Source organism: Camarhynchus parvulus, chromosome 9 (genome assembly GCF_901933205.1).
Source record: "Camarhynchus parvulus chromosome 9, STF_HiC, whole genome shotgun sequence".
In the NCBI taxonomy this organism is placed as follows: Eukaryota; Metazoa; Chordata; class Aves; order Passeriformes; family Thraupidae; genus Camarhynchus; species Camarhynchus parvulus.
This window is the reverse complement of record NC_044579.1, coordinates 8762740-8779888: the sequence shown is the minus strand read 5'-3', so window position 1 is coordinate 8779888 and position 17149 is coordinate 8762740. Positions and strand designations below refer to the sequence as shown.

The following is a 17149-nucleotide window of genomic DNA, read 5'->3' as shown; positions in this document are numbered from 1 at the left end:
TTTGTCTCCAGTATCTGATTTTTCCTTTTGCCAGGGTAAATAGCTTCCCTGGAGTTTGGCATTTGTCCTGCTTATGGCTGTGGCACTAATATTCCTACCCAGGAGAGGCCCATCATGAAAGAGAAAGAAAAGCACAAGAAAAACATCAGCAGAGGATCTGGGTGACAGACAATTGGCCAGTGCTTTCCTGTACCACAACTTAGCAGAGCTGAGCACCATACAATGTTAGGCGGCTCTTTCATATCCATCAAAATTAAATATTTTAGGCTTTCTGGATTCACACACTCCCGCTATCCTGCAAATATAAAACAATGCAGCCCTTGTGCAGTTCTGTGACACGAAGAACTGCTTCACTTTTAGGTGAAGCAATCACAGTGGTTTAAAAAGTAACACACCCAGTTGCACATATTTCCCTGGAACAGACACCTGCAACCTGATTTCAAAACCTAAACCGTATTATTACAGATGGCAGAGGTAAAAGTGGGAGTCTCCTGCCAGCCTGTGGCTGCTGCAGCCTAGCGTGGGATGGCACAGAGCCTGTAGGGGTGGGGCTGCAGAGTGCCCCCCATGACGGGCTCCGTGCTGACCTGGGTCACTCCCTCGGGGAGGCAGAAGGTGAACGCCCGCAGCAGGCTGGCAAAGAAAATGAACAGCTCGGTCCTGGCCAGGTGCTCCCCCAAACACACCCGGTGCCCTGCAGAGGGAACAGGAAAGGACAGTGAGTGTCTAGGAATTTTTCAGTTTCATAATCACTCAGTTCATTCCCGTTGAAAGCAGAGGTGGGTTTTGTTTTTTGTTCAAGGAGAGCAACATGAAAGCCACAGAACTAAAACTATGTGAATTCTCTTTCAAAAAGATCCCATCCAATGTTCCAGGTTAGGAGACACAAAATTAAAATGTCAATGAAAACCCATGAGGTGCCAACATAATTTCTTTCTGACCTGACAGAAAAAAAAACAAACTATTTTGCTTTTACAGAAGATGTTGAACTTCAGGACCATACACAAAAAAATCTACCAGCTGTTTGCACATGCTTTAGTGAGTGAACATCAGCAGAGCAAAATTACTTAGTAGTGGCATTTGCAGTTGAACAGAGGCTTGGTCACTTAATAGGCAAAGCATGTGGCCTACTGTTCACTTCCCAGGATTCCCATTCCTTGGCACCAATGCTGTGAGCAGAAAAGGTGAATATTACATACACATTTACAGACAGCAAACAAATATAAGGAAAGGAAAAGCTATTTGAATTAAGAAACCACTTCTGTGTGGACATTTAAGTGACCATCAACAAATTAAAAACTGTCAGCAGCAGCTTCACTGCTAGTATGATTACTGCCTGTGCATTGTTACCTTGTTTCCTTCTTTTGCAACTGGATTTTCAGTTCTGTAAACAAGAACTTAATCCTGTGTTTATCGGGATGGCTTCTGCTTTTCTTTCAGCTTGTTTCTTTAAAAGGGATTAAATAATTCCAGTACACACAGGACAAATTACTTCTCAGGAAAATGGCTAGGTGTAAAGAATACTACAGACAAAACTTGATTGCAGCATGCAGCCAGCCCGAGAGGTTCGAGAGTTTGAATGGGATTCCCACCAGTGTCCTATGAACAGTTTGGGGTTGACAGCACAGAAGCCTCTCCTTTGGCAGAAACAAGCCAGGAGCGTTCTTTAAAAGCAGCAAACAGCAGAGATAGAAGATGTTATCTGAGGAAATACCATGATCTCATACTTTATCCATCATCTCATCTGCCGGGTCGGTTCAAACTGTCAATGCATTTACCTGCTGAGAATGGTAAGAAAGCTTCTCGAGGTACAAAGTTTCCTTCTTTATCCAGAAAATGGCCAGGGTTGAACTGCCGAGGTGTCTCCCACTGCTCAGGGTCATACAGCACCGATGCTATATTTGGTATAACAATGGTGCCCTGCAAAGAAGAAACTGTTGCTTCAGTTCCTAGTGCCTGTCACCTCTCAGTTTAAGCCTGATGGATAAAACTGTTGCTTGGTGGCATTTGGGCGAGTGCCAAGCTGGGCAGGGATGTTTTAACCAGTGCTTTGGCAAACCAGTTTCTCCTCTTAGTCCATCCCCTGCCAAGCTGGGCTGGTTTCTGCTGTTGTGATGGGCAAGAATTTGAGGCTTCCCTGGCAGAGGCCTTATCAGCTGTGTGAGCACCTTCATGCCAAGTAAGAGACTTCTTTCATTCCTGGTGCCACAGATAGTAACTCTTCCCCAGGCACCACATTCCTGAGTTTAATGGAGAGTAGTTTATAGATGGAAAGCTGGTTACAAAACTGAAATGCCTCTCTGCTGAAGAAAAAGCAGAAGCTGAAAGTGTTTCTGTACCTTTTTGACAGGGAATCCCAGCAGAGTTGTGTTCCTCACACACAATCTGGGGACACCAACAAAGACGATGTTGCTGAAGCGCTGGATCTCATGAACCACAGCGTTTGTGTAGGGCAGTTTTCTCCGATCCTCATAACAAATTAACTGGGAAGGACCCAGAACAGCATCCAGCTCCTTCTGCACTTTCTCTGTGGAGAAATAGTCACCATTTCAGAGCAGAAAAATGCATAAAATACTTTAGCTGGTCGCTTTTCTTAGAGCAACAGAAAAATGTATTATTTCAACATCGTATATTAGGTTCATACCCTGTGATCTAGTATTATTTAATGCCTGAGTTTAGTATAGGATAATAGAAATAAACAGGAAAACCCCACCATTCTCACCTTGGATGTCTGGATTCACCACCATATAGAGCAGTCCCCAGTACAATGTAGTGCTTGAAGTCTCTGATCCACCAAGGAAAAGATCATTTATGACATATACCAAATTCTCTTCATCATACTTGGGCTTGGCCCCCTCTTTAGACTGTAGATGATGATAAAAGTTGAAGTTAAAGCATGAAAATTTTGTTATCCTGTATGCCCTCTGTGTGAGAACTGTGAGACTTCCACAGCTGGCAAGTGCACCAAAAATAGTCAAAATTACAATTTTTGATGCATACTAAGAGTTTAGTAGTTTCCCAAATAGGCACAATAAGTCTGCATTGCTGTCTTTCATGAGGTGGATTATTCTTTCATCACAAAAAAGCAATTCTGTGCTTGATGGCCTAATCACAAATACTTCAAAGCAAGTTTGCGGTTGGCCTAAGAGCACTTTTAAGCAAGTGCCTTACAACATGTCACTCCTTGGCCTTGGTATCTGATGGTGCCAGCAAATGCCAAAGGAAAACATATCTGAATAAAAGGATTTCAACAGATCATTTTGAGATTAATTTCTCTTCTCAGTTCAGGATAAATGTGAACTGATAGGTAAGAGGTACCCATGTATTTCCTTCTAAACAATAAAGAAGTAAAATAAAAACACAACTAGAGAAAATACATTAGGCAAAAACATTTTCAAACAAACAGATGGCAATAAATTTCACCATTGACACGAGAGAAAGATGCATCTTTGCCTCTAAGATGCTTATTTTAGTAAATCTTATCATACTCACTCAGATACTAAGTGTAAGATGTTGTACCAGCTCCTTTCAGAGCCCATGAGCCAACACTGTGAGGACACAGCAGCCTGACTAGCTGAAAGCTTATGATCAGAGGTAGAAACTACATAAACTTCATCTACCCTAGGAAAAAGATGCTTCTTTTACCTCCTGAAAAGTTTGAAGTGGAAACCAAAGTGCTCTTGGCAGAACTTCTCTGGCTCAGTCACTTCCTACTATGGAAAATAATAGCCTGGGCAGGGGAGAAGATTAATGCTGATTATGGCATTGTTTGTGAAATTGTTTTCTAGGCTGTCCAGTTTGAATATAGGGGCCAAGCCAGCCATGCCCCAAACAGCGGCGAAATTAGAGGTAACACAGGATTAATGATTGCCTGCCAAGGGAGAAACCAGACAGTTATGTGGCACAAGGACAGCCAGTGTTGGAGCACACACACTGGATCCCAAAGAAGCATGCCGGCTATTTCAGGGCAGTGATTTGTGCATGTGTATTCAATCTCACTGTAGACATGAGCCTTGCTCTAGAAGATGAGGTGGTCTACCAAAGTTATGTACCTAGAGGAATAAACTGTCTCTTGTTTATTACAGGATTGAAGTATACTCATGGATATTTATGGAAAGCAGATAAGAACTCATGGGTTCACCCCCTATCCTACTTGCTGGTAATTCATTCATCTTACCAAAATACAAAACTGGATGCCTTTCTGAGACCTGTGAGTTAGTAAGTGCCAAGATATTGTATTCATGTTAAGAAGCTTGTGAAATGTAAGAAGCTATGGTGGAAGGGTCACACTGAGTGATTTAATGGTCTGTTTGACCTTATACTTCATAACAGGATGATCAGCCAGAATGAGCGCTTACTTTCTCAATCTCAGCCAAGTAAAAGTCAATGAAATCCTGTGGTTCAGCTGGTATCCCTCTCTCTACATGTCTTCTGATCTCCTTCCTTGCAAAAGAACTCAGGACATCATAGGAAGCCAGCACCTTCTTATGAGGCCCAGGGAGGCGACACAGCAGCCAGGGCAGGATTTCGTACATCTGCAGGAGGGACACACAAGAGGTACCATGGATTCTCTGTCACTGACAAAGCTGCTTTTAGACACACCAAAAGGCTGAATTGTCCTGCCCAGAAATATTGATAGTGGAATAAACAAATTAGCATTGCTTTGGACAGATTTTTGCTGTCATATGGGAAAGCTTTAATAGAAATTTGACACAATTCCAGGGATCAAGGCAATTCTGACAGCACTGTGCTCATGCCTCTAAGTTTACTTGGCTAATGCTGATCACTATATGACCTCACTCCTGCACAGCTGGAGACCCCAGCTCCCACACACTCAAAATGTAAGGACATCCTTTCTGGATACTGTGGGGCTGCTAAGATTAGCATGTCTGCAGCCTCAAGTAACTGCTGGAATTTTTTGAGCCCATAAAAGCAATTATGGTCTGGGTGTCACTCTAAGGGCCTAGTTTTCCTAGTCAGGGGCTTCATGACTGCTAAGGAGCAATAATTGTTCTCATGGTTAACAATATTTCATCCTCAGCCTGCTGCATGTATTTACACACACATTTGTTAGCTCTAAGTCCTGTCCTCTGCCTTGAATAATTCTGTCTGTGCAGCATCTGCCATTCCACCCTGCCCAGCAAAGAGCAGTTCTATCTCCTCTCCTTGCTCTTTCAGACCCAACAAGCAAAGTCTCTCTAATTTTAAGTGACAGGTTGTAGGTTACTTCATTACCACTTCTCCACCTTTGTTTCCCTTCAGAATCACAACAAAAGATGTCCAAGACCCTAAAATATGTCTCACAGATGATTACACCTCAGAACCTGCTGTAACACTTCACTGCATCTAAAAGGAAAATAGTGGTGGAAATACCCTAAGATCCTGTTTGCCTTTTTCATTAGTCTCCAAGGCCACTTCTGAGCTCCCAGCCAACATTTGCCTGTTGCTCTGTATTTAGTGAAGACACATTTTTGTATCTGTGCTTTTACTTTCTACCTATTTCAGAAAAAAAACCCCAGCATATGATTTACTCACCTGATGAACAAAGCTGCCTGCAAACTTGAATATTTTCTCTGTAGCATGGATCAGTTCATGGAAGGTTTTGTCCTCATCAGAGAAGTGATATCCAAAAACCACAGCACAAATTACATTAGAAATTGAATGGAAAAGAGGGAAAGAAGGATCCACAGGTCTTCCTGCAAACACAGTAATTGGAATTCACTCTCAGTGTTTTTTTCAGGTGATCCTTATACTGATAGGACTTGATGTTATTAAAGATTTAATAAAATGTTCTCTTTATCCTGCTGGGGTGTGAATGAGGACAGAGATGTGGCACTAACACAAATTAAGGAAAATAAAACATAGTCTTAAAATAAAGAACACTGTTAAACTGTTTCCTCTAAACTCTTAGCTCTAAAACAATTTCACAGCCCTTCCTGTGAAATAATGTTGTACAGCTAAGATCAGTTCTAGGGTATCATATCAAATCTGCTGTCCTCAGCTGTGAGGAGAGAATGTGAGAAGGAAGTTGTGCCACTGGAGATGAAGTTAGGGAACTCAGTGACAGACATGTTCAAAAATGTAAAAAAATAATTACAAGGAAAACCTGGAGGAATGTAGGAAGGTTTAAGAAGACAGATAGACAGGAATTGCAAAGTAAATACTACGAAACTATTACAGTCTCAGCTGTGAGCAGTAAATCATATCTGTGTCTGATGATTTTTTCTAAAGCTATGAAACAGATATTCATAAAAAGTGATTTAGATAGAAATCATCCTGTAATGGACTGTAGGATTAATGTAATAATCCACTGAAGTTCCCTCTCACCTCCTACTTTGTTTCTCTTGCCAGTAGTTACTTAGCCAGATAGACATTAAAATATGCAGGGCACCCAATGTCATTGAAATTTAAGGAAATTACTAAGCTCTGCAATACTGTTCAGATACCCATGGCAGGCAGCCTGAGAATGGCTTGGCTGTGCAGTTCAGCAGCATTATGTCATTGCACAATATAATCACAGACAAATTATCCACCCATGCAGGTGGAATTTCAGAAGTTTCCGGCTTCACTAGATGCATGAAGAGCTATATAAGAAGGAAATACTTGTGACTCTAGGCTCTATCTGCTCTCGTGCTTTGGTAAGTTTGGATACATCCCCTAGAAGGGGTAGGTAAGTTTGCATACTGAAGATATGGATCCATATCCAGACTGATTTCTTCGCAGGTAAAATACCTTTGAGGTTCCCAAAAAACTCCACCAGGTGAGAGGCCTCCTCTTGCACTCGATGCTCCAGGCCTTTTTTCCCCATTCCCAAATTGCGTAGAGTCATTATTCCAAAACGCCTCTGCTGCTTCCAGGAGCGACCACTTGCAAGTATAATACCTGAGGGTGTTCCCTGGCATGTCAGTATTTGCCACAGACATGGAACCATTCATTTAAATATATATTATAAAATACATGCAATAAATCAGGGAATACAAGTATCTTTAGTTGAAATTATTGGTAACAAAAAATCAAGCCAAACATCCAAACTATAACTAGACCACATGTTCTTAACATTGAACATAGTTAATCATTGAAAAGAGCAGTCTAAAGATTTTCTGACTGTGCCATTTCTTGATATCTTAAAAAACTCTGAAACACCTTAAGATGCCTTTTTATGAAATCTGCTTTAGCCATACTCAAGTAATCATTCTCAAGACAAGAATAACTCAATGAATTTCTACAGAGTAGAGTTCAGGGCAGGGTATGTTTATGGAGATATAGATCAATTAATGTGGTAATTGTAGGTTGAGGTGATGAAGGTGAAAGATAAGTGACATTTGGGCTCTGTTTCTACCCTGGAAGAGATAACACTCCTTTAATTGTCAGATTGCACTCCTGGCCACCTGAAGAGCCCTGAACAGCTTCTGTGGAGGTGAGGCTTCAACCAGCTTTAAACAATCTGTGTCTGCTTTGATCTAGCAACTGCAGGGACAGGAAAAAAATACTGTGAACTGCTGGAATACCATAAGAAGAAGTGGGTTTTCCTGTGTTGCAGGCACTCTCACAAACAAAAAGTATTCACAAAATATTTGGGGGTGTCTGCAAGTACAGAAATGTGAATTCTGAAGTAGGGATTTGTAAGTCTCTTGCTCATGATGGAAAGTGTTTGGCAACCATAACGTATGCAGTTACCAAACAAGCATTGCATTCATGTGCTGTACAGCAAAATCATGTGTACCACAATGGATTAGTCTGTGATTAGGGCAAGATTGCTGGGCTGTGGATTGGATCACATACAAACACCTTGAATACAGCAAGAAGGTCACATAGAAACAACCTGGAGTGTTTCCTAGGCTAGGGAAAGCTCAGTGCAAAAGGCACCATGGCAAACAGTAAGATATTCTCAAAAAGCCAGTGGAGGACTTGAACAGCATCTGATAGAAGATCATTCTGAATGGGAGGGCAGAGTCTAACAAGACAGAATAGTTTTCAATTCAACATTCCTTTACACTATTAATGGCAGGAAAATCTCACCTTTTCCTTTGGCCAATGCTCTGAAGAAAGGGGACACCAGCCTGCCAGAAACATCTTCAGGGTGTGTGGTCATGCCATCCTTCACTGCTTGAAATCCATTCAGCATAACCACTGGGACCCACCCAAACCACAGAGTGTACATGTTACCATGAGTTTTTGCCAGCTGTAAGTGGAAAAGGTGTCAGAAAAAGAACAGATGAATCCCCATTATAGATCTCAAACTGCACCTGCTATTCACCAGCCCAGTGGACAGTTTTGTGCTGAAAACATCATCCCCATGCAAATAATTGTAGTTAGAAGCAGTTGTTTTGCTGATAACAAGGCTTTCGGCAGTCAATTTTATTTACCCCAGGGGGAAGTTATTTTCTTTTCAAAGCACATTCTGCAGCAACTCTGCAGCAAAAGAAAGAAAACTTTGTACTTTTATGTTGCTGTACTTTATGTTGCATCACCTCCAACCCCAACATTTTGTGCCTTGTAAATTGAACAGCCACACTCTGCACCACCCTGGGGCTCTGTGCCTCCAGCAAGTCCTGCCTTTGCAAAATGAAATAAACTGATAAAGCCTGCACCATCTGTGTGCTCCAGGAGAGGACATGGACACAGAAATTAACCAACAGCCAGGAAGCGCCAGTGGGCTGCATTTGAGTCTAGGGTTTCCTCACAGTACTGAGGAGAGCACTTACCATTGGACACAGCAGAGGTATCCAAGCAGGGATGGGTGTATGGCAGAGGAACTCCAATCATCATGAGAAAAAGCTTTGTACAAGTATGGACCCTGCTCCAGCACACCCACAATGATACAGAAAAGGTAGCAGACAGTGTCTAAGGTGCCATGAAAATTCCATCCAGTTGATCACACCAGACACTTGCTTTTCCTCATATTTATTTAGATTGTGGGTCTCCTCTCCCTGCTGGAGCGTCACAGCCTGAGTCTGCTCTGCACTCATTGGCCCACGTGTGCTCTCAGGCATCCACCTGAACTAGAGGTCGCCTGCAAACCATTAGAGGAATGACTGCAGCTGCCACTAGCAACAAACAGTTTTCAGGAGCTGTAGGAAGATGGAGAGTAAATGCCCCTCCTGTACTACAAGCATGCATGCACTGTATTACCCATTTTGTGATCAAATTAGGCAATGCCAGTGAGAATTTTAAAAAGTATCATGTAGGGATAGCAGATATAGCTATCACTATAGTGAATACAGCTTCACACTTAGCATTGCAGAAGCATCTTTTAGATTATTGGTATTCTCCAACTTTAATAACAAGTCATAAACTTTGTCCCCAAGTTAACTTGATTCTTAAGGGCATTAACTTTCTTATGAAGACATATTCCACATATGGTGACTCAAATGTAGGAATCAATTGCTCTTTATATATCCACACTTTGTCTGTAACTTTCACAGACTTAAAACCTTCAATTAATCACAATTTTTAAAGTCATGGCTAAAAATAACTGATTAAGAGCATATTAAAAGAAATACCTCCATCAGAAGATCCCGATGAAACTGAAAGTTCAAGTGTACCAAGTTTCCAAGCAATGGGAGAGGAGTTGGTCCAGGAGGGAATTGCTTGCAAGCTTTTTGCAGCCTGAAAAACTCAACAATGAACAAAAAAATGATCAGGACTATAAAACCTTGAGTTATAGTTAGCATTTCTAAGCTAATTTGCCAGCTGTCTCTATCAAAAAGGAGGTAGTGGAGCTGGGAAAAAGTAATCGTGCCTCTTGTTCCACCAGTTTTGTCTGCAGACTGAGTTCTACAAAGTCTCAGATCCTTTTCCCTCCCTCTGTCCCTCCCTCTTCATCAATGCCTGCCCTTTTCCTGCACCCCATCTATTTGCCATACTGAGATGTATCAAACTGAGCCCTGATCAAAAGCACATCTCTCTGCTTTCAGCAAACCTCAGTATTGGAATGAGGGATCACTTGTACTCAAGGTACTTTTCCTGAACCTTGTGTCAGGGAACTGCTGGTGTCTGTTGGGAGGTCTGTGCTGGAGTGACACCAGGTGAGAGCCCTTGCTCACATGAGTTTCATCAGCTTTGGGAACTTTAAAAGCATACTTAGTGATTTGCCTTACAGTGACTTAATTGGGATTAAGAGTGCTACATATAGGTTAGACCACACAGTTACGTAGAATGTAGTTACAATAGCATAGAGTATATATTTACAATAGGTTAGATTGGATATATGGTATGGGATATATGAATATATGTACTTACAATAGATAAGATATTCCAGGCATTTTAGTCATAAGCATTATTTAAATGTGGTTGTAAATTCAAATTTGCCTGCCAGCACACACAGTTTACACAGGCAAAAACAAGTGTAGCTACAGCCTAAAGATGCAATTAGAAGATGAGATTGCTACATGTGATTTCTGAAGAATTGGTCTTGAGCGTTCAAACTTTTTTCCAGTAAATGTAAAAAATAAGCATTTCACCAAGTAAGCACTAATGATACAGTGCTTAAAAACTCACGTTACAATGAAGTAATTTTTTAAATCACAACATTACAGTTTTCATATTCAAAATAAACTAAATATGAAATTCCAATTCTTTATATATATTTTTAAATGTAACCTAATTGAAAGCTTCACGTACCTTGATTTGTTTTTCTTTTACTTTTTTAGTCAGTTTCAGAATCCTGGCTATTATTACTAGTTCTCAATAAGTTTACAGGACACATTAAAAATCTGTCCTCTGATAATGAAGGGATTCACGCTGAGTTTGAAGCACAGACAGGGGGAAAGCTCTGTGTGCCAGCAACCAAAGGATTCAATCTTGCGTTGCAAAGCCAAAGTGTCTTCACTAAAAATGAGTTCAAGTCTGAACAAGAAACTGCCGTGCCCTCCAACGCAGGCATAAACGTGGTATTTTGCAAAGCTGGTAGCATGAAGTGATGTGACTCAGTGATGGACCTCCCTCTCCTTCAGCTGGCCAGGCTTTGCAGCTTCTGTGGGTACACACAAGTGCCTGTGTTAACAGAGAAGGCAACACGGGAAGGCAACATCTTTTATCACCTATCTACGCATATAATGGGCAACATGGTGGGATTTAGGCTGAGGTGGGTTCCATGGCTTTGCTAAAAACCAGTGCAAATTAGGTACCATTGCCCATTATGAGGCTGAAATCAGCAAAACATAAAATTGGAAAAATTTGTTTCTTCAAACCAAAATATCAGTTTCAAATTTTAAAAAATGTTGGAAAAAAGGAAGCAAGATAGTTCTGTGTGCAGACAACTGAAGCCAGAAGAAATTACATACATTTAATGAGTAGACTAAATGCAGCCATGTTCATATGTTCTCTGTTTAGTCCAGATTCCATTGTTTAATTTTAGGTGTTTCATATTTGTATTGTATTAGTATTTTGATAGCAGTAAATGAATGGAGTTCTTTCAGAACATGGGTCAGGTTTAACTGGAATCAAATCACCAGTGTCAGAAGCAGTACAAAGCCAAATGAACCAGACAGCAATTTATCCTGCCACATGTTACCCTTAACTTTCCCTTTTCAGTGTTTTTAAACTTCCCCAACTGTCTGAAGCCAGATGCATGAATAGTTACTTCCACCAGTACCTGATGTCATTGGATGAGCCGTACTGGAAAGGAAATCAGGATCTTGTGTTCACATGGACCTGTTCCAGTCTGCTGCATCCTCTTCTCGACAGACCATCAGTGATATTTGCTGGGTTTGTATTTTTGGCAGAAAACTCAGCTTACCTAAAAGGTGGTAAGCTGAAAAAAGAGCAGTCCAAAGACATGAACACGGAAGCAAAACCAGCAAGTTTTAATGAGAGTTATCAGGAAGCCAAAGTTAAGATTTTTAATGGACTTAAAAGCTCTGTGTGAAGTAAGCCTCAGGAAGATTAGCTTGCAATGCTTACAATGCTTGCAAAAGTAAAGCTGTGCAGGTAATGCAACAATCAAACAAGCATGGTCCTGAAACACTTGAGCAAGCAAAGGTTTAATTTCATCTCTGGGACATCAATATTTCAATATGAAGAATAAACTGTAACACGTTTGCCAAGAGGGAATGTCATATTGGAATTAGGATCTCTGAAGCACAGGAACTGTTCATACACTGGGCACAAAAAAGCAGTCAAGTGCCTTGAGTGAGGCTTCAAATAAATAACATTTAGAAGTGGAAATTGCACAATACATCGCTATGCGTTTTAAATCTTTGCCCACGGTTGTCTTCAGGAACTTGCAAAATTCCCAGGGTGGAATGAGCCTAAAACCTGGGAGCATTAAGGCTGCAATTCAGGTGGCACAAAGAGCGGGGGGAAAATGGATATAATTTACGTTAATATCCAAAATAAAAATGAGAAAAGCAACAGAAATGGGACCAGAAATGGGCACCCCTGGTCCTAATTGCTGCAAGACCTTTTGTCACAGAGAGTTTGCCTAAGAGAAGAGTAACTTGGTGTTCTCTGGGTAGATTACTGGGAACTGCATGATACTTCTGTGTAAGAAATAGCTGTATGAGTTTTTCATAATGCTGGAAAATGCAAAGTACCTGGGATGAACTTCATAATTTCTGCATAACAGCTTGAGGATGCAAACAAAATCCCTCAAAGGGTTAAGAAAATCAACAGGAAAAGTCAGTAAAAAGATGTTAGAGGATATATTTTGAAGCCTGACATAATGAACTGGTTTCTGTTTTCACAAAAAGAGGCTGAAACCAGTATTTTTACGTTAGGAGCTTTTTTGTAGGGCAACAGCAACAGTATTACTGCTTCTAGGGAGTAAGGGAGAATATACAGGCCTGTGGGGGTAAAACTAGAAGTTCAAAGTCCACAAATATCATCTTTTCAGAAATGTCTGAGAGAAGCACCAGCAAAAATATGGCAAAAAACTGTAAAATGCAATGTTGATGTTATGAGCTGAAGCAGTTTATCATCTCAATCTCTATGAAAGGTTTCCTCACAGCACAACAGATGACTGCCAAGAAAAGGAAAGCCACAATGACAGGACAGTGATGGCAGAGCACTTTGAAGTCAGCCTAAATAAACAAACTTCATGAGAGAACTCCCACAAAATCTGACAGAAATTAAGCACCCAGAAGTGTGTGTCATAACATGGTTTGTCACAAAAAATACATCCAATTCCAAATCCAGAGGAGTTGCAATCAAAGAGCAAATGGCTGAGAAAATACTGAAACTGTTAATGCTAAACATAGGTCAGGAACTGGTCAAGGCAAAGGTAAAGCAAGACCATAGCTGGCTGCCCATGTTTTTCACCCCAAGGATATCTAAATAAAGCATCATGTAGTCATTCCACAGTCTTAAAATTTCACAGAATAGAGTCATTCTCATCTGAGAGAATCAGTTCTGGGGATTCACTCGATGTAGTTACCATGAGGCAGAACCAAGGAAAGACTTAAAGAGAAGCAGCCACATGGCCATTATGGGGAGTCAGCATGGCTCATAACTCAGAGGAGGTAACACATCCTCTGGCCAAAACTGTGACTGGCAGCTCAGCCTTCAATTACACCATCATTCCTCACAGGCTTTTTCTCAGGCAGAGCTCTTTTCTGTAACTATTTAGATTTGAGAGGTTGATTTAGCAACCTAAATAAGCATCCAAAAATACTTTGGAGAAAGATTTAGGGGACATTTCTGTACTTGATTTTCTATTGCTTGAGTAGGACAGAAACCCCAAGCAGCAGCCCAGAAGGTCAATAACCCTCCATCACACTCTCCTCAATCTCCACGTGGCAGGGGCAGCGGCCCTTTGAAGTATTACACTAATTGCATTAAGCTGCTAACAGAGAACATCTGTTTTATTAAAGTGGCAAAGTGACAATTAGCCATGCATGAAGTGCTGGGGCCAGAAGTCTGATTCATGCCTTTTTTCCCTGTCCAGTGAAGCTTTTTCTCCTCCCTTCCAAGGCAAGCTGAATGGTGGGGACTTACACTGCAGTAGTGCTACTGTGAAGGGAACAAGGGGATTTACAGTTACACACTGTGTGTGGCAAGAAATTCCCTTCAAAATTGAACTTAAAGCTGGGACTGTGCCCTGACAGGCCCCATTAATCTGCCCTGTCTCAACATCTGCCTCTCTGCTGGTTCTTTGTTGCTTTTCTACCAGTTTCCTGAGGGAGGGAGGGACACATGTAACCAGTGCCCCTCTGCATTTATCTGAGTCTCCTGTGGAAGAAAGCACAGGGACAATGCTGCTCACAGCTCTGCCATCCAGGGCCTGCCTGCAGGAAATAACTTCCAGCACCTATGGCAACTCTGCTCGTGTGACTTTCAGGAAAGATGGCAAGCACACTCAGCAGCTTTCAGCATTTGACAATTACCTATGGATCAAAGGGCAAGCTGGGTGGCAGTGAATGCATATTAATTTGTTATACGGTATCTAGGGATTAGCAGTTGGTACTGGCAAAGCCAGTGCAGGCCTTTAGACACAAGTTTCCCAACTGATTGCACATGAAATTACTGCAGAACCTAGACCCAGCCCCAAAATTAAGCAAGAAAAAGATAGGGAAAAAAATACGTAATTTTTATTGATTGTTCCAATTATGATATTATTACTTGTGCAATACTGTAGCAATGTCCAGAAAGGTCCTTTTCTCCAAAAAATATTCCATGAGTGTTGTGATAAAAGGGATTGAGAAATACCACCTGAGGTCAAAACTGTTATTCCTCCTGTAGATATTATGCTGCACGAAATTTTATTCCTTGCACTAATATTCCTGAGAGAGACCTCTGAGTTTCTCACATAAACCAGGAAAGCCATCTTCTACCACAGAAAACAATCTGTATCCTCCTAAACATCCATCACTTTTACATATTGTCCCTGTCAGCTTCTCTGCATCCTCTGGTTATGTGTGACAGCTGGAGTGAGGATTTATGGAAGAGGGTGGGGATGTCAAACACACATAGGGCAGCACAGGGTCACAGTTCTGGATGTGGAGACAGAGAATAAAAGAAGTGCTGCAGAATTTCTTGTACAATTGTCAAGAAAGACATTGAGGTGCTGGACTGTGTCCAGAGAAGGGAAATGGAGCTGGTGACCTGTCTGTAGCACAAGTCTGAGGAGGAGCAGCTGAGGGAGCTGGGATTATTCAGCCTGGAGAAAAGGAGGGACAGCAGAGACCTCATCCCTCTCTACAACTCCCTGAAAGGAGGGTGTAGCCAGGTGGGGATTGGCCTCTTCTCCCAAGTAACAAGTGGCAGGACAAGAGCAAATGGCCTCAGGTTGTGCTAGGGATGTTTTAAATTGGACATTAGGAAAAATTTCTGCACTCAAAGATTGCCAAGTCCTGGCACAGGCTGCCCAGGGAAGTGGTGGAGTCCTCATGCCTGGGGGTATTTAAAAGATGTGTAGATTTGGCACTTGGCACATGGTTTACTGGTGGACTTGGCAGAGCTCTGGTTATGGTTGGACTCAATAGTCTATGAGGTCTTTTCCAACCTAAACAAATCCATAACTCTATAATTAGACAAAAGTAGGGAGACATTTTGTACTGCTCAGATTCATGGAGTACAGGGCTTTCTTTGATCAGAGGATGGCATTGTTCAAGGAGAATCACTTTGGTCAGCTCTGTGTAAAGCATCCTGTCAAACACATCATAAAGATAAAAGGCAATTAGGCAATTTTAGTCCTAATTGACTCCCCTACTGCAGAAGCTCAACCTGGATAAAGACCAACAACGAGCTAAAATTGATGGAGAATAGCCATCATTATTTTTTTAATATTTCCTGGTTTAGTTTTGTTTTGTCTTTGGGGGGGGGAGGGGGATGTTGGCATGGGGTTGTTTGTTTGTTTGTTTGTTTGAATTATCTCAAAGTTTTCTCTTGGCAGTACTTAACAGAAAGGAAAAGAGAGAGGCAGAGCAAATGAAATCAATATTCTTCCTCTAAGCCTCATGAAGGCGATTCCCACATTTCAAACTGCATAATTACTGTGTTTTTCCAGTGTCTGGGCCTGGTGAAATGCCACTATCTCACCTGGAGAAAATGAAAATTAGTGCAAGGCACACAGTAATTTGGGAGCTTCCCTGGTGTACTGCATTCCCTTTTGTGGGAGAGATTGTGAGTACAGAGAAAATTAGGAACTTTTTATCTTGATCAGAAGAGCACAGTCAGGGTGAATAATATCCACGTAATCAAAAAACCATGCAGACACTGTGCTCTACCAAAAGGTCTAAGAAATCTTTTAAGGCCACTGTATTGTAGCATTTCAATCTCACGATCAACCAATCCCATGCTGTCGGCAGATGAAGGCACGATGGGCTCCAGCATGCCCTGGTAACCCGGGTGTGTGCAAGGGCAGCTCCTGCCAGCAGCTCACAGCCTCTGCTGCCCTCTGCCTGGCACCTGGAGCTGCTGAAACACCCACACGGGACCACTTTGTGCTGAGCAATTCCTGCTTGACCCATCTGAATTAGCCAGCACGCTTCCTGACAGCTCCTGGTGCTCTGCATGAGGACAGACAGCTTCCCTGAGCTGCAGCATCACCCTCAACTCACAGGGCAGGACTAGATCCCCAAACCGGGGACATCCCCAAACCAGGGAGTTCCCCAAGCGGGAGATCCCCAAACTGGGGACATCCCCAAACTGGGGAGATCCCTAAAAAGGAGAGATCCCTAAAAAGGAGAGATCCCCAAACAGGAGAGATCCCAAACCAGGGAGCTCCCCCAGAGCAGTGCTCTGTTCTGCCAGGACAAGCCAATGCCACGATGGTATCAGAGAGTGGCAAGCCTGAAATCCCATGTCCCTCTGCCTGCAGGTCCCACAATGGCCTGCATTTCTCTAGGACTTTGGTTGCTGTCTGTGAGTGCTGAAGCTACTGATACTCTCAATATTAGGGGTGGGTGGTGGCATCTGTCCTTTCCCAAAGCTACCCACAAGCAGGCTAAAGGAAGCTGCCTGTCTTACCTGAGAAACCAGAGTAACCCACAGTTTGTAGCTGTCAGACCAACCTGAATTTACAAGGCAGAGCCAATGCTCATGTGACTGCAGCATTGAAATAAGAACATTTTTAAAAGTGCTAAAAAAAGTTACTTAAAAAAGAATATAATATAAAATGCTCCAATTGTTTTTTTTTCATTTTCTCTGTAATGCTCCTTAAAATGCAGCTTTGTAGAATACCATCATATCATCAGCTGACCACAGAACA

The 17149-nt window shown here is 41.9% G+C and overlaps 1 protein-coding gene across 1 annotated transcript; it reads right to left on the bottom strand.

Annotated features, from left to right (window-relative positions):
• Nucleotides 1-497: 497 nt before the first annotated feature.
• On the bottom strand, nt 498-9810 carry LOC115906763 (cytochrome P450 2J6-like). The gene is made up of 9 exons (XM_030954212.1): nt 9504-9810; nt 8020-8182; nt 6733-6882; nt 5536-5696; nt 4359-4535; nt 2723-2864; nt 2340-2527; nt 1779-1920; nt 498-694 (listed from the first exon to the last, which is right to left on the bottom strand). Exons 1-9 carry the CDS (start codon nt 9672-9674, stop codon nt 516-518), a joined length of 1473 nt encoding a protein of 490 aa, XP_030810072.1. The 5' UTR covers nt 9675-9810; the 3' UTR covers nt 498-515.
• Nucleotides 9811-17149: the final 7339 nt, after the last annotated feature.